This window comes from Cnephaeus nilssonii, assembly GCF_951640355.1.
Source record: "Cnephaeus nilssonii genome assembly, chromosome: 15".
Taxonomy (NCBI): domain Eukaryota; kingdom Metazoa; phylum Chordata; class Mammalia; order Chiroptera; family Vespertilionidae; genus Cnephaeus; species Cnephaeus nilssonii.
The window spans coordinates 13,178,684-13,196,590 of NC_137086.1; the positions used below are offsets into that span (position 1 = coordinate 13,178,684).

At 42.6% G+C, this 17,907-nt stretch overlaps 1 protein-coding gene across 3 annotated transcripts in view; it reads left to right on the top strand.

Moving 5' to 3' along the window:
* CLIP4 (CAP-Gly domain containing linker protein family member 4) overlaps positions 1–17,907 on the top strand; it is a 56,023-nt gene that overhangs the window by 18,102 nt on the left and 20,014 nt on the right. For all 3 annotated transcript variants that reach the window (XM_079791888.1, XM_079791887.1, XM_079791889.1), the window contains 4 exons: positions 562–680; positions 5,754–5,990; positions 10,030–10,165; positions 14,590–14,730. In XM_079791888.1, the coding sequence (XP_079648014.1) occupies positions 562–680; positions 5,754–5,990; positions 10,030–10,165; positions 14,590–14,730 (633 nt within the window). The remainder of the gene's footprint in view (positions 1–561; positions 681–5,753; positions 5,991–10,029; positions 10,166–14,589; positions 14,731–17,907) is intronic.

The window sequence follows — 17,907 nt, forward strand, 5'->3', positions numbered from 1 at the left end:
TGTTGCAACTACCAGATTCTGTAGTTGTGGCATGAAAGTAGCCCTAGAGAATATGTAAATGAATGTGTGTGGCTATGTCCCAGTAAAACTTTATTTACAAAAACAGATGGTGACTTTGATTTGGCTCATGGGCCATTGTTTTCTGGGCCTGACCTAAACCCTACTACCTCATTGTAGTCGTCCTGGTAAATAGATGAGAGGTTTAATGAGAGATTGTGTGAAGATGGTTGTCTCCACAAACATGAATTATTGCCATTAATTGCTTTTAAATATAGTTTAGTTTGTGGTAGTTAGAAAGCCGATGATAGCATTAATCCATTTTATAATGAAATTTTATTATGCCGAGAACATAATTGGTTAACCAGATTGTAATATGAAAATTTTGTTCTATTGAAAATTTTGTTCCATTGTGAAATGTTGCTTCTGGTGGGTTAAGTCTCAAAAACTGGCCAATAAAGCTCCTCCCTCCAGCATTCCCCCAGGCCCCCTGCCTGTGCCCTTTTACATTATACTAGCTAAATTAAAAAATTTAGTTAATATACTTGTGATGTTTGGTTGCAGATGTGGATGCTACTTGCAGTGACTTTAATTTCGGAACAGCTCTGCACATTGCCGCGTATAACCTGTGTGCAGGCACCGTGAAATGCTTATTGGAGCTTGGCGCAAATCCCGCGTTTAGGGTAAGAAGTTAAATTAAAAGAGTTTAACCATCTAACGTTGTCTCCCAGTAGAGAGTTGAATCTAGATGTTCTTTTTGAACTCCATGTAAGCAAATAATTTATATTTGTGTGTCCCTGTAAAGAGTAATGGTGTTAAGCTTCATCTCAAATAAACGTGAGGCACGGCGGTGAACTTCAGTCCCTGGTACTGAGGAGTCTACAAAACCTGCTTCCGTTCAGTAACGTGAAATGCTCCTTCAAGTGTCGTCATCTTTGAGTTTAAGGATCTTTCATTTGGGCTTTTGATGTATTTATAAATGTTAACTGTCATATATTCAAGTTATATTTCTGTATTAAATTATATTTTAAACTCTTTTGGAAAGAAATTTTTATTCCAGACAATTCTGAAAGATGCACATTTCAAAATAGAGTGAACTTTAAAAAATCAAATTAAAGGAAAAAAATGTATTTTTTCATGGTAATGTTACTGACTTACAAAGTTACCACACAGGGTTGAATTTCATAAACTTTAAATCCTTTGGTATTCTGTTGTCTTCACAGCAGTGGCTCTTACATTAGTGCCAGTGCCAGGGATTCTTCACGGGCAAGGTGGCAAATGTGTGAAAGAGCCTCTTCGCTTCCCTGGTCCCTCCCCCCCCTTCACTCCTCCCTACTTCTTTGCCACTTTTCTTTCTGTTTAACCTCATCAGTTGGTTAATTAACCCTCCCTCCCTCCCTCCCTCCCTCCCTCCCTCCCCTATTGTTTATTGGGCACTGGGAGAAAACAACAATAAATGAGGTAAAAGTCTTTGTCTTTAAAGAGAATAGAGTCTAGAGGGGAGGATGGGCAGTTTTGCGTAGTGTGTTAAGTTTAGTGGTAGAGGGGTGGGTGCGGTGTGCACAGAGGGCCTATATAGGAGGGCTGTCTGGCAAAGGTGACAGTGAGTGCTCAAACCTAGTTAAAATTAACCAGGTACATACAGGAAGGAGGTGAGAAAAGCATTTTAGGCACAGACAGTAGCATGAGCAACAGCTAGGAGATGATAATTCAGTTTGGCTGGAATGTGAGGGTGTTCGTGTTTGCTTTTGCTAGTAAACTGTTGACAAAACCCCACTAGTGGAGAGAATATTTTGAACTTAGTAAGGTGCAGTTGTTGGCGGTGGCGAGAAAGGCACCAGGTGTTAGACCACTGGAGTCAGCCCAGACCTGGGTTCAGCAACCTCGGTACTTGAGTTCTGGCCAGGAAGGAACTCAGAGCCAAGGCTCACAGTATAAGAGAACGTTTATTTAGGAAGTAACAGAGGTAGAATGAGTGGTAGAAGTGGACTGCCGGGGGGGGGGGGGGGGGGGGGGGGGGGGAAGAGGGGGAGGGGGGAGGGGGAGGGGGAGGGGGAGGGTTGGTGGAGAAGAAGGGGAGGGGAAAGGCACAGGGGTGCTTCCTGGAGGGAGAGCACTCCTCGTCCTGAGGGCTTTTAAGGGTGGAGATTTAGGGGAGGTCCCAGGAGAAGATCTTAATAGAATATTCATCAGCTTTCCAGGTGTGTGCTTTCAGGGTCGTGGTCCCCACTGATAGGTTGACGCCAGGGCAGGGTCATTAGTCAGTGTGGCTGGCCCTGGTGTCTGCCATTCTCGTCTGGTTTTGCTGTTGTTCTGGGCCTGGAGCTGAGGCTTAGATGTATATGACGTGGGTCAGAACCTTGTTGTCCTGGGGGTGTAATGCTTGAGGGCTGTTCTCCAGCCCCCTCGTTCATTCCCCCTCCAAGGTTGTGTAACCAGCAAGACTAGCAACATGCCGGGGAGGTGAGTCTGGGAGTGTTTGAACCGCAGGACCAGTGATATGAAAGGTCAGGGGGTCAAACCATCTGACCAGATACCTAGGGGAGGAAGGGCCTTGTTTTTCCAGTTTTGCCTGTTGGCTAGGCAGCCGGGGCTTTCCGCCCTGGTGATCTGCTGTACCTCGCCCACGTCCTTGCTTTGCTCATGTCTGTCTAACTGTCTACCACACAGCGAGGTATGTCATTGAGGTAAATTGCCAATTCATGCCAGAAATAATAATAGATTACCATATTTTGAAGTTTATTACTTAGAAAAAAAATCAGTCACCATGTGGATCATGCTCTGATAACCACTATTTCAGAAAAAAAAAGGAATTCTGTAATTAACCATGAGCAAGCCTTCTTATGTTAGCATGACATAATCATTGTTATTTATTTTAATGCTTTTCTTAACAGAAGTTTTAGTTGCTAAATTTTATAGGAATTAACAAGTGTGTGACTTACTCTAGAAAGGCGAAGACTTAACAAAAATATGAAGTGAAATAATCATTGTAAATATAGCTTACAACTTATCAGTATAGGTATTTATTTTAAAAATTTTCCATCTTTTTTCTTTTTATTAAATTTATTGGGGTGACATTGGTTAGTAGGTTTATATACGTTTCAAGTGTACATTTCTATGATACATGATCTTCACATTGCATTGTGTGCCCACCACCCAAAATAAAATCTTTTGTCACCATATAATTGACCCCCTTTACCCTTGACTGATCCCCACAACCCCTTCCCTCTGGTAACTACCATACTGTTGTCTGTGTCTATGAGTTTTTGTTTGTTAATCCCACATATAAGTGATTATATTCCACATATAAGTGAAATCACATGGTTCTTCACATTTCCTCTTTTTATTGAGTACATTAGTATCTTATTAATATAGTCATATACATATCTGCAGTATATTTTGTATTTTTTCTTTGAAATCTGGGATTAAAATAGCCCATCACCATCCCAGAAATGGGATCACATGTCTTCCTATCATATTTTTGTTACTGGACGGGGCCTGGGCCCAGAGCAGGTCTTCTTTGGGCCCCCGTGTGTGGGTTCTTGACTTCGTGTAGGAAAGTGTCACGATACGAGTTCAGGTAATTCTGAGAGGATGTTTATTAAAGCTGGGGACAGTGAATCAAAGGAAGGGCTTCAGGTGGAAGAAGCAACAGGAGAGAGGAAGAGATAAAGGGGGCCTTGGAGACAGTGAGGGGGTGAGCCTGGGATGAGCTGCCACTGCCCATTGCTCCCATGGTTGCAACTCTCATGGGATCCCTTAGAGAAATAGAACAGAGAGACAAGGCATGGGGGTGCTCTAGCGAGAGTGCACCGTGGGTCCTTTGTCTGTCTTCAGCCCTTGGGAATCTTAGGGGAGGACTCGGGGGAGGGTCTTAATAGAATACTCATTGGCTTTCCAGGGGTCCTTCAATATGTTGAGTCATCAAAACGTGTGTATAGGGGGAAAGGGTTATTTTCTGGTTAGTTTTATTTTTAAAGAACATCATTGAAGAGGGACCAGGACCGAGGCTGGTCTGCCCTGGGACGGTCTGGAATGTGTGAACCTTTGCTCCTAAGTGTTCTTGGTGAGGGAAGATAACACCTTGTGATTTGTTAGCTTCCTATCAATTGCTCAAATTGTTTGGCCTTGTTTAATTATTTTGTCCCAGTTTCCCTTATTCCACTTGTCAAGGAATGTCCCTAGCTTCTTACTATCCTGCCACATTTTTACTTAGGACCAAACTGACTCAAATTTTAAACAAAAAAATGGTTCTTGTAAACTTACCTTCACCATACGGATCATTTGAAGATAATTATCAGTAGAGAAGAAAAGGGAAAAAAGTTTCTTAGTAAAAGCATCTTGATTCCTCTTGTTAAAAGATTACAATCTGGAATGCCTCTCGTAAGCTCTAAGTTTTGGGTTGGGAACACGGGAAAGATCACTTGTTTGAGGGGCAGCATCACACAGAGGAGAAACCTGAGAGAGGTGGGCCTAGACACGGATTATAAAGTCACCTCTGCCAGTGGTCATGTTAGTGACTTTGAGCAAGTTATTAATCTCTCCTGGCCTACTTTTCCTCATTCGCAAGCTAGAAATGTAAGTACTATTTTTACTTGGTTAGTTGGTATTTGTCTCTCCTACTACAAATTCTCCTACGATACATTAGGGGGCGAGGATTTTTAGCTGTTTTATTCACACACTTTTTACTAGTATCGATGTGAGAACCAAGGGAGCTAATTTATACGAAAGGGTTTTCATTCCATAAGCACCATGCAAATGCTAGTGGGCTGGTAACTGTCCAGTTTCCTCTTGCTGCAGGGTAAGTCCCGGGCACAGTCTCTCCCTCAGAGTGAGAACAGAGCTGTTTTCTTGATTCAGAGCCCAGATCGGAAAAGTGTGGAAACATATGTAGCTCCCATTCCTGGAATCTGAGTCACCCCCAGGAGTGGGCCGGAGGGGCTGAGGTCACAGAGCCGAGGTGGCAGCTGTGGGGCGGTGGAGAGGCTCGGGTCTGGGGTTGGGAAGCCAGTCATCCCGTGGCTTCTGTCTCCACACCGGCCTTCTGTCTCCTGCCACCCTGCACAAGTAGCCCCCCTGCCCCTGGGTCCTCTTCCCTGCGCCGCCACGTTTTACCATTAACACATCACGTATTTCCCTTGTTTGACTGTTTATAGTCTCTCTCTCTCCCAACAGAATGTGCTCTTGAAGGGCAGGGCATTTTGTGTCCTTCATGTGGTATCTTTAGCCCTTGGAATGGTGCCTGGCATATCGTAGATGTTAAATTTATTCTTTAAAAAATATATTTCTGCCGAAACCGGTTTGGCTCAGTGGATAGAGCGTCGGCCTGCGGACTCAAGGGTCCCAGGTTTGATTCCGGTTGAGGGCATGTACCTTGGTTGCGGGCACATCCCCAGTGGGGGGTGTGCAGGAGGCAGCTGATCAATGTTTCTAACTCTCTATCCCTCTCTCTTCCTCTCTGTAAAAAATCAATAAAATATATATTTAAAAAATATATATTTCTATTGATTTCAGAGAGGAAGAGAGAGAGAGAATCACTGATCAGCTGCCTCCTGCATGCCCCCTACTGGGGATTGAGCCAGCAACCCAGGCATGTGCCCTGACTGGGAATTGAACCAAGACCACCTGGTTCATAGGTCGAGGCTCAACCATGGAGCCATGCTGGCTGGGTGAAATATTAAAAAAAAATTTTTTTTTTATATGACTTTGTAGAGCTCCAAGTAATTGTGAAGTGAAAATTCTCTCTTTATTTGTAGAACGACAAAGGAGAGATGCCTGCTGATGTGGTTCCTGACCCAGTGGAAATGCCGTTGGAAATGGCCGATGCCGCGGCCACTGCCAAGGAAATCAAGCAGATGCTGCTGGACGCGGTGCCCCTGCCGTGCGATGTCTCCAAGCCCGTGCCCCCAAGTTCTGATCGTGCCGCTAGCAAGGCAGTACTGACCTCAGCCGGCCTGAAGTTGGGGGACCGGGTGGTCATTGCAGGACAGAAGGTATAGTAACGAACTACGGTGTCTACAGCTGCATTCAAGGTCACTGTGTCCGCGGTTTGGGTGCCAAGGCTGCGTCCAGTGTGGTCAGTTTTGAGTCTTTGACAAAAGTTAATACGTAGGTAGAAAGATACTTAGTGGAAAATGTGAAATTGAAATGCATATTTACCATAAAGCATGATTTAAGAATATAAACTATTTGAACTGAATAATGAAGACATTTCACTCGAATGGGAAACGAGCGACTCTCGTGGAGCTGCTGAGTGAATGGAGGGCAGCCCCCCGCCCTCCTCCGTGATGTTTTCCCCCACACCTACTAGTGCTTCACGGAGACGAAATCTGATTTACTGAGAAAACTGCTTCAGAAAGGGGGAGAGGCTGCAGACGGTTATGCTGAGAATGACATTTGCCGACTTCCAAGAGAATACACTCACAGGACATTTGTTAGCTTTTCGTTGTCCTGACTGTGGGCTAAAGTATCAGGAAATTATGAATTCAGAGCATTGGTTTAATTTAGGATTAATATTCAGCTTCTTTAGTAATAATGAACATGCCAGTCAGCTGGGTTCAACTTGATCCTCTTGTTTCCAGTCTCGTTATATTTTTATTTTCTTTTAGCCTATTGCTTGGCTTTTCATTCTCTTAGGAGTGTCTTTCAAAGAGCAGAAATGTTAAATTTTAATGAAGTCCATTTTGTCAACTTTTTCTTTTATGGATTGTGGCTTAGTATATCTAATAAATTACTATGTTTTCTTCTAGGAGTTTATAATTTTAGGTTTTACATTTAGTTTTGAGTTAATTTTTGTATAAAGTACTAGTTGTAGATAGAAATCCCTTCCTCCTCCCTCCCCTCCCTTTCTTCCCTTCTCCCCTACTCTCTCTTTCTCGTTTTCCTCCCCTCCATCCATCCGTTTCAGCACCATATTTTTCTTTATTGATTAAGGTATTACTTATGTGTCCTTATCCCCCCCATTGCTCTCCCACCCCCTCCCACTCATGCCCTCACCCCCCCGGCATCTGTGTCCATTGGTTAGGCTTCTATGCATGCATACAAGTCCTTTGGTTGATCTCTCCCTCTTACCCCCACCCTCCCCTGCCTTCCCTCTGAGGTTTGACCGTCCGATCGATGCTTCTCTGTCTCTGGACCAGCACCATTTTTAAAAAGACTATTCTTTCTCTTGAATTGCCTTTGCTTCTATGTCAATTGGCCGTATATGTGTGGGCATATTTCTGGGTCCTATTTTGCTCCATTGCTCTAATGGCTATCCTTTCTTCAGAACTACTCCGTCAGATTGCTGTAGCTTTATAGCAATTCTTGCCATCAGATATTTTTAGATCTTCAATATTTTCTTTTTTTAGTTCCTTTGCCTTTCCATGGACCTTTTAGAATCAGCTTATAGATTTTTATAAAAAATCCTGTTGGGATTTCGAATGGAGTTGTGTTAAACATAGATCAGGCTGCGGAGAAGTGACATCTTAAAAATGTCAAGTCTTTCCATCACAAATACACTATATTTATCTAATAGGCCTTTGGTTTATTTCATCAGTTTTGTAGTTTTCAGCATATAGATATTGCACATACTTTGTTAGACTTGTACCTAAGCTTTTCATGACCTTTGGGCTATTATAAATGGTGGTGTTTTGAAATTTTATTTTTCATTTGGTTATTGCTAGCATATAACAGTTCGTTTTTGTATGACCATGTATCCTGTAACCTTGCTAAATTTATTAGTTCTATTGGCCTATTTTTCTGTGTGGATTCTTTGAGGTAGCCTATGAAAATAATCATGCTGTCTTTACTTCTTAAGACTGTCTCCTACTTCTTTCCAATCTGTATGCCTTTTTTATTTCTTACCTATTTCATTGCCTGGGATGAATAGAAATGGTAAGAGCCAACATTTTGCCCTGTTCCGTCTTATGGGGAAAGCACCCAGTCTTTCATTATTAAGCATGGACTTGTTAGCTGTAGATTTTGTGTAGATGTCTTTAGTTGAGGAAGTTTCTATCTATTTCTAGTTTGCTGAGAGTTTTTTTTTAAAATTAATATTATCATGAAACTAGTGGCCCAGTGCACAAAATTCGTGCTTGGGGAGGGGGGAGGGTGTCACTCAGCCCGGCCTGCACCCTCTCCAATCTGGGACCCCTTGGGGGATGTCCGACTGCCGGGGGATGTCCCCGTGGGATCGGGCCTAAACCGGCAGTCGGATATCCTCTCATAATCCGGGACTGCTGGCTCCTAACTGCTCACCTGCCTGCCTATGCCCGATCGTCCCTTATCACTCTACCTGCTGGCCTGCTTGCCCCTAACTGCCCCCCCGCCACTGGCCTGATTGCCCCCAAATGCCCTCCCCTGCCAGCCTCATGGCCCCCAACAGCCCTCCCCGTCTTGCCTCATGGCCCCCAACTGCCCTCCCCAGCCAGAGGCCCTCCGCCAAGCGTTCTGCGCCCGGCCTGGCCAGACCCATCCACGACCGGGTGTGGAATGCTTGCCATGTCGCTGGGGCGATGACGCAAGCGCCCTACCCCCCCACCCCAGCCACTCTGTGCCCGCTGCCCAGAGGCCCTCCCCGGCTGGGGTGGAACACTTGCCTCATCACCGCGGCGACGAAGCAAGCATTCTGCCAGGCCGCTTACACTGCCCGCTCTCAGTGGCCACTCCCCCAGGACTGGGAGTCTCCAGTGGGGCTGAGAGGACTGGGTGCCGCCATCTTGTGGCTATGGTGCTACCATCTTTGTGATGGAGTGACGGTTAATTTGCATATTTCCCCTTTATTAGATAGGATGATGTTGAAATTGCTACAGCTTTTTAAAAATCTGTCAAAAGGACAAGTTTGCCTTCACCCTTTCGTCTGTGGACATGATGAATTACATTAATTCCCAAATGTGGAACTAGCCTTTCATTCCCATGATAACCCTCACTTAGTCATGGTGCATCATCCTTTCTGTATATTTCTGGCTTCAATGTGCTCTTGTTTTGTGAGGATTCTTGTGTCTGTGTTCCCGAGGGATATTGGAAATATAAGTTTCCTTGTAATGTCTTTGGCTGGTTTTGGTATCAAGGTAATATTGGCTTCATAAACTGAGTTGGGAGCTGGTCCATCTATTTTTATGTTCTAGAAGAGTTTATATAGAACTGATACTATTTTCCCTTAAATTCTTTGGTAGAATGCACCAGTGAGTCCTCTTGGGTCTGGAAGTTTTGTTGTTGAAGATTTAAAACTGCAAATTCAATACAGGTGTGAGCTTTGACAGTTTGTACCTTTTCAGGAACTAGAACATTTCATCTTATTTGTCAAAAGTATAGGCATAGAATTATTCATAGTATTTTCTTACTATTCTTTAAGTGATTGGGGGGATGTAATAATGTCCCTCTTTCACTTGAGATGTTTGTAATTTGTGTCTTCTTTTTATCCCCCCTTGGTCTCCAACTGAAAGTTTATTAATCTCATTTATTCTTCAAAAGAACCAGCTTTTGGTTTCATTGATTTTTCTCTATTGTTTTTCTGTTCTTAATTACTTCCCTGTATTTTTCCTTCCTTTGGCTTGCTTAGGTCTTCACTTTCCAGTTTCTTAAGGTGGAAGTTTATATCATTGATTTGAGACCTTCCCTAATGCAAGCATTTTAATATTATGAATTACCCTCTTAGCACTGCTTTTGCTGCATCTCATATATTTTGATACGTTGTGTTATTTTAATTCAATTCAAAATATTTTCTAATTTCCCTGTGACTTTCTGTCACCATGGATAATTTAGAAGTAATTATTTAATTTCCAAATATTTGAAGATTTCCCATATATCTTTCTGTTAGTGATTTTTGGTTTTGAAGCTCAATTAATTGTTAGGTGAATATAGATTTAGGACTCAATTGATTCATTTATCACTACTTAATATCTCTTTCTATCCCTGATAATTTCCTTGTTCTGAAGTCTACTTTGAGAGAATGTGTTTGTTTTTTTTAAACTTCTATGGTAAAGTGCAAGAGTAGTATATATAGAGTTACTAGTCATACTCAAAAGTTACTCTAATTTACATTTTCTTTAGGTTGGAACATTAAGATTTTGTGGAACAACTGAATTTGCAAGTGGGCAGTGGGCTGGCATTGAGTTGGATGAACCAGAAGGGAAAAACAATGGAAGTGTTGGGAAAGTCCAGTACTTTAAATGTGCCCCCAAATATGGTAAGGAAGAGCCTATCTGACGTAATGATAATTAAGCTAAAATACTCAAATTTTTCCTCTTTTATTGTTTGAAAATAAAACTCTCTGTCTCCCTGCCCCCCACTCCCATTGCTTATTAATAACTGAAGGGGCTGCTTTTTTCTTGCTGAGACCAGCTCAGGGACTGGGAGACGTGCTCACAGGAGAACACCACTCCTCGGACCTCCTAAACTCCTGCTTGTGCTGGTATCATGACTGAGCGGAGGACTTTGTTATCAAGGAAATGCAGAGCCTGGCGGTTGGAAATTGACAGATTGGAAAGCAAATGAGGCCAACTTTATTTCTGGACTCCTGAGCTAGGACATTTCTCTTTCCGAGAAATGATTGTTTAATTAAATTCATATTCTCTTTCTATTGCACACACGCACACACACATGTACCCTTGACACATTGATTTCAATTTGACGCTTACTATGTTGTGAATATTTTTCCTTGCCATGAAATATTCTTCTAGAACATTCATTTCCCTGGCTGCACCGTATTTCATCTTATAGCCCGGTGGGGAGGCAAGATGGTAAATTGCTGAAGAGTGTGGGCTTTGGAGTCTGAGTGCGTGGGTGTGAATCAGCTTCTCTACCTACCAGCTGTGTGACCTTTTTTCTCTTCTTGTGCCTCAATTTATCTTCTATAAAATGGGGATAACAATACTGCAAGGACTCATATGAGGATTAAATGTGTTGATGAATATATAAATCACCTAACATAGTGCTTGATAGCATTCAAAAAATGTTAGCTATTTGCTAGCTGTTACAAATTTATCCAAATGACCAGTTTCCTTCTGTCATACACTTATGATGGAGCCTCATTTGCTTGGTCCATTATTAATTTTTTTTTTTGTTTAAAAATGCTCATTGTATAAGATTTGAAAAACATAAAAAAGGAAAAAGAAGAAAATCATCTGTATATTTTTTCTGTTTAACTTTGTAACAAAATTTGGATTATGTATAGTTATATATTCTGTACTTTTACTTGACAGCCAATATAATTTCCCCAAATTTTTAAATATTGTGATTTTTGTGTCTCCATTTCCTTTTTTTTTCTAATTTGATAGGTGAAAATTTCTATCTGAATTCATATTTCTCTGATTGTGGAGAAATAAAACCCTTACATATTTTATTGTAGTATATGTATTTTTTATGTTATCTTGACAGTTACCAAGAGATATTCATATTATTTGTCCATTAACATTTTTGGATATTAGTGTTGTTTTTTTAAACCAGTAAGAGTTTCTAAAAATACAAATACATATTTAGGATATGAAGCCCTTATATTTCTTACAGATATCTTGTTCAGTTTGTCATTTGCCTTTGAACTTCATTTGCAGTGTTTTTGAACATATAGTTTTATGTAGTTAAAAGGCCTTTGCCTTTAAAATTTCTTACATTGCATTTAAGCTTAGATAGATCTTCCTAATATCATCATTAGTTATAAGTTTTATTCTTTTGAATGTTTTAATTTTTTAAATTACATTACTTAAACAATTGGGAATTTATATGGTTAGTTGTGAGAGATTAAGAATTTAATTTTAATTTTCCTCTATTAGCTAATTTTGGCACCTGTCAAGCAGACCAAGGGCAAGATCAAAACCATTAGCAACACACATGGCAGATGTAAATCAGATGGCTGGGAAGTGCTTATATTGTAACAGATGCATGTGGGCTCCCCAGATCTCATCATCCGAAGGAGAGGCATGCTTGATTAGGACAAAGCTGGATACCCCCAGGAACCTTGCCTCTGTCTTCCTTTACAAACTTGAAGGCAAGTTGGGGGGCAAGAATCATGTGTTGGGTTATGCAAAAGAATGGGAGTAATCTTCCTGCCGAGCCAGCTTGGTGTTCTGAGCCCAGTCAGTTTACAAAATGGGTTATAGAAGTAAACTAGAAATTGCTTGGCTCTTGAAATCTACTTTCTCCTCACAATATGCAAATGTGACCTTGAAATCTTTGGCACACCTCTTCAGTAACATTGTATACATTTATATTCCCAGATATAAAATAATTTCCCCCCCCAATTCTTGGCAACACAGAATGTGATTATCATCAAGGGCTAATGTGTGTGTGTGTGTGTGTGTGTGTGTGTGTGTGTGTGTGTATGTGTTTGTCAAAGAAAAGAATAGAAAGTCAAGGAAAATTGAGTAGGTGGGAGACAGCAGAACATTGTGGATAAATCAAAGAAGTAGGAAAATCAGGGTATGGCATTGTAGAGTCCAGGGGGAGGAAAGAGTCAAGATCAGCAGCAAAGTATCACAGTTGACACTTGTTATACTTGTGAGCTAGTACAAAACACTTTTTGTAGAATCTTGAACATTTCTACAATTTTATTTTAAAACAAGTTGGTTCTAATATATTACATTTTACTCATGATTTCAGTTAGGTTATAAACACTCAATGGAAGTGTATAGTATACATATTAGGACTTTATTTTCTTTTTAAATATCAGGACTTTATTTTCTTTATAAAAATGTCTTAGCAAGATCATCTTGATATTTATAGTCCATATCCACTGTGATGTCTATACATACTTACTGATACTGGATAATTTTTTTGGATAAACTCCTTTTTAAATGGAATTCTGTGCTCCCAGCCATTGCATATAGGCACCCCCTCCCTGTGTCCATGTATGCCTCCTCCCCCAGCACACACTGTATTGTTTCTGACCGGCAGGAGCTGAGGGCTAGGCGTTTAGGGAAGATTATATTTTATACTCAAAGGATTTTTTATTTCCCTGTATGTGTAAGGCACTGTAATTCGGAACAGTGGGGGAATGCAGAGATGAGCAATACTGAATTTTGTCTTCTAAAGCTGTACAGGTTGAAGAGAGATAAAACGTGGACATAAAAAGCTTTAATGTGGGAAAATATGAGTCTGAAAGGAGGTAGCGATAAAGTGACATAGAAGAGTGGTTTTTATATTATACTAGAGGCCAGGTGCACAAAAATTTGTGCACTCAGGGGGGAGGAGCCAGTCCCTTAGCCCGGCCTGTGCCCTCTAGCAGTCTGGGACCCCTTGGTGGATGTCTGACTGATGGCTTAGGCCCGCTCCCCAGGGGATCGGGCCTAAGCTGGCAGTCAGACATCCCTCTGGCAGCCCAGGAGCCCTAAGGGCTGACTAACAGCTTAGTTGGACATCCTTAGCACTGCCGCAGAGGCAGAATAGGCTCCCGCCACCGCCGCTGCACTGGCCAGCCATGAACCAGCTTCTGACTGAGCAGTGCTCCCCCTGTGGAAGCACACTGACCACCATGGGGGAGCTCCTGCATTGAGCGTCTGCCCCCTGGTGGTCAGTGTGCATCATAACGACTGTTTGTCCCCAGTCATTCAGCCATTAGGGTTAATTTGCATATTACCCTTTTATTATATAGGATGTTCATTAGAAATGTATTTTGGTTTAAGGTGTGCATTTTATGGTGCCAGATTCCCCCTTACTCTGAATATCCAGTTGTCCCTACACCATTATTCTGAGTTATAAAATTGCACACTAAGTATAAAGAAAACCACCATACAAATAATTTGAAAAGAACCCTAATAATGCAACTGATAGTTTGTTGCCAAAATGGCACAATTTTCAAATATAAATAAAGGGGAATAACACCAAAACAGGGGAGAAATCTTAAGAGCGTCAAAAGCTTTGCCTCCTAGGCAGCCATTTGCTCCTCACACTTCACCCAGCTTTGGTTCTAATTGGTCAGTTTCTATGCCAGTCAGCATCTCTGGGCCTATCAATGGGGCCTGATCAGAAAGGCAGGGCTGATCAGCAGCCCCGGTGAAGGTCTGGAGAGAAATGGAGGCACGACTGCTGGCCAGGCCCGGGGAGAGAGAGAGACAAGTGCTGATCAACAGCTGCCACAGAGGCTACAGATCAGACCCTGCTTCTCTCTTCAGGCCTCTCTCCAGGCCTGATTCGCAGCCCCCTCAGCAGTCAGTGCTGGGTCACCACGCCTGCAGCTGCAGCAGCCAGTACTGGGTCACCACAGCAACCCAGCACTGACTGCAGGACTGACTTCCAGTTGGTCAAGCCTTCGTTCGTTGTGGATGTGACAGACCCAGGGTTTTTATATATTAGGATAGTGCACTATTTGTCAGTATCTTAGTCAGAAATGATTGTAATGGAAAACTGTGACCTTTACTCTTTTCTCTTTCCCCTGTATTTCACTTAACATCTGATTATGTGTCTTGTATGGGATTCTTAAGTTATTGTGTATGTTGTTTGTCTTGACAACTAGGTTGTAAGCTCTTTGAGGGCATGTACTGTGTCTGTCTGTCTGTCACTACAGGACACCTAGTGGGTGCTAAAAAATAACTTAAAGATTTATATTACTAAGTAGTTGTACTGGCTTTGAGATGCTTTTTTAATTGCTTAACACCAAAATTCTCCATTCTCGCTTAGGCATTTTTGCACCTCTTTCAAAGATAAGTAAAGCAAAAGATCGAAGGAAGAATACAATCCACTCTCCTTCTACAAAAGCTGTGCCTCTCACCAGGTCCCAGAAGATTGATGTGGCTCATGTAACATCGAAAGTAAATACTGGTAGGTCCAACCGGAAAGTTAAATATCTCCTTCAGCATTTTAATCTTATTTGTGGAATGCCTCATAAGTAGATTGTTTCACACCCCTTTTGCTACCTAACTATGAATCTAATAAAACCTGCACCTTAGTGTGTTTTTAAAGCTCAGTCATAGTTTATGATTTTAATTCCTGACAGGAGTATTTCAGATCTGTTCCTTCCTTTTCGTCCTACTATCTCCATACCCTTACCATCCCCCTAATCTAACCTCAGAGCTAGAGTTTATACCTCTAAAAATCTTTCATAGTTGCTTTGTGTTTATCACCTGTTCAGGAGTTTCAGTGACTTGGTTTTTTATCAGAAAACGTCTGACTCCTGGAACTGGCAGCCAGAGCACTTTGTCTGTTTGATGGAGTCTGACGGCTCCCGGGGTTGAGGATAGTTTGCTGCATCTCACTGTCTCCCGGGCAGCGTGCAACACGCTGCTCTCACTCCTCCCTGAGTGCTTGGTCTCATGCCAGCTCCCCAGGGCAGTCATTTGACTTCTGCCTTTTGAGGCCCCAGTGATTCTTTACCTCCTTTTTTCAGATCCTGTTTCTCCATGAAAACTTCCCCAGTGACCCCAGATCTCTTTGATCTCTTCATCCCCTAACTGGTCCACACTTTTATCCACACCACCTGACTGTTCTTTGTTCTTTTGGGTTTTGTCCTCTGACTCCGTTACTTGGGCAGGTCTTTTATTCTGTCAGCAAAATTTGAAACTTTAAATGGATGGTGAGAGCGTTTTGTCTTTTTTGTATGCACTGTAGCACGTTGCCCAAAACAAGAGGGCGACGCATACTTGCTAACTCATTCATACCCGATGCAGAAAAGGCTTTCTGCTGTGATCGACGGATTCTGTCCAGGAACTTGGTTGGCCTTTCCAACGTGTTCCGTTGGGTTATTTGAATATCCCTGTGTAACACTGCACTTCCTAATTGCCGTAGTTTAAAAAAAATACTTCTTGGCATCCAGTAGAAGAAAGCCTCCTACCCTGAACAGTGTCTTAACTATTTGTGCCCTTATAAATCACACTTCTATGTAAATTTTAGGAAAAGTCGTTAAGTTTCATTTAAAAGATATTTCTTGACGTCTTACGGGTATTGCATTTAAACTTTACATCAGGGGAGAACAGACATCTTTACAATATTCAGTCTTTGAATGATGAGCTCGGGATGTCTGTTTAGTTAGGTCCTTCAGAAATATCTTAATTAGATTTTATAACTTTCTCTACAGATGTCTTGTACCTGTTTTGTTAGGTCTATTCCTAGGTACTTCATACTTTTTGAAGCTATTGTAAATGGAATCCTTTAAGCTGAAACCCCGAAGTTCCCAGCAGACAGGGAACGAAAGCTCAAAGAGAAGCCCTCCACTTCTCGTTTGGGAGACAGAACGTGGAGGAAATCCCTTGCTTCTTCCTTGAGTGCTTCCTTCTCCTGTTGGCTCTTCCCCACCCCACCCTGGGCAGCCCTGTGTGGTGCAACAGGCCCCTGACCCCCAAGGGAGAACCCTTGCCTCTGACCAGAGAAACGGGTCCCAAGAACATGCCTGGAATCCCCATTAGTTTTCCTTCTTTTATTTTCACACCTTGCCCCGAGGCAGAATCTGGTTCAGGAGATTGTAGGACAGAGCAGGGGAACTAAAACCTAGACATTGTATCCAGAATACCAGGAGGGGGCGCCCCCTAGGGGCAGGAAAGTGTCAGGGACACCATGGATGGGAGGGAGCTCAAGAAAGTGACCTGAACTTGCGTGGTGTGAAGCCTTGGGCTCACTCCCAAGTTGGATGTGCTCGGATCTGCCTGGTCCCACACTGGTGCTGGGTGGCACGACACATGAGATGGATCGCAAAAGGGCTTTGGCAACCGAACTGGCATTGGAACCACAGTCGCAGAAGGTGGGGAACTTTCAGCCTGAACCTGACTGGGTCGGCTCCTGGCCAAAACAAAACAAAACAACATCTCATAGGAGTTAAACAGGACCCAGAGTCCTCTACAATAATATTCACAATCTATAGGATACAACCCAAAATTGCTGAAAGTATGAATGACCAGGAAAATATCAACATCTCTCAAGGAAAAGGATGATCAAAAGATGCCTGTCCTGAGATGATACAGATAGAGTTTAAAGAAATATAATAACCAGTGCTCCTAGAATTAAGGAAACACTCCTCAGACAAATGGAAAGTTTTAGTACAAAATTGAAAATATAAAAAGAACCAAATGATGTATGTGTACACACATGAACGTGCACACACACACACGAACACACACACACACACACACACACACACACACACACACACATGAATGGGGGTAATCTGAGATCAGTGGATTGTATCAGTGTCAGTATCCCGGTTATCTATAATAATAAAAGCATAGCCCTAACTGGTTTGGCTCAGTGGATAGAGCGTCAGCCTGCGGACTGAAGGGTCCCAGGTTTGATTCCGATCAAGGGCATGTACCTTAGTTGTGGGCACACCCTGAGTAGGGAGTGTGCAGGAGGCAGCTGACCGATGTTTCTCTCTCATTGATGTTTCTAACTCTATCCCTCTCCCTTCCTCTCTATAAAAACATCAATAAATATATTAACAAAAAATTCTATATAATAAAAGGCTAATATGCAAATTGACTGAACGGCAGAACAACCAGTCACTGTGATGCACACTGACCACCAGGAAGCAGATACTCAATGCAGGTGCTGCCCCCTGGTAGTCAGTGTGCTCCCACAGGGGGAGCGCCGCTCAGCCAGAAGTCGGGCTCATGACTGGCAAGTGAAGTGGCGGTGGCGGGAGCTTCTCCTGCCTCCGCAGCAGTCGGACATCCCCTGAGGGCTCCTGGACTGCTAGAGGGCGCAGGCCGGGCTAAGGGGATCCCCACACCCCCCCTGAGTGCATGAATTTTATGCACTGGGCCTATAGTATAATAATAAAAGTGTAATATGCTAATTAGACTGGACAGCCAAACAACCTTCTGAATGACCTTCTGGATGAAGCCAGGGCTGTGAGGGATTGAGGCAGCCGACAGGTGCTGGGGCTGCGAAGGCCTACTCTTGCATGAATTTTGTGCATCAGGCCTCTAGTCTTCTATAATAATAAAAGCATAATATGCTAATTAGACTGGATATCCTTCCGGACGTCCTTCCAGACAACCTTCCAGACGA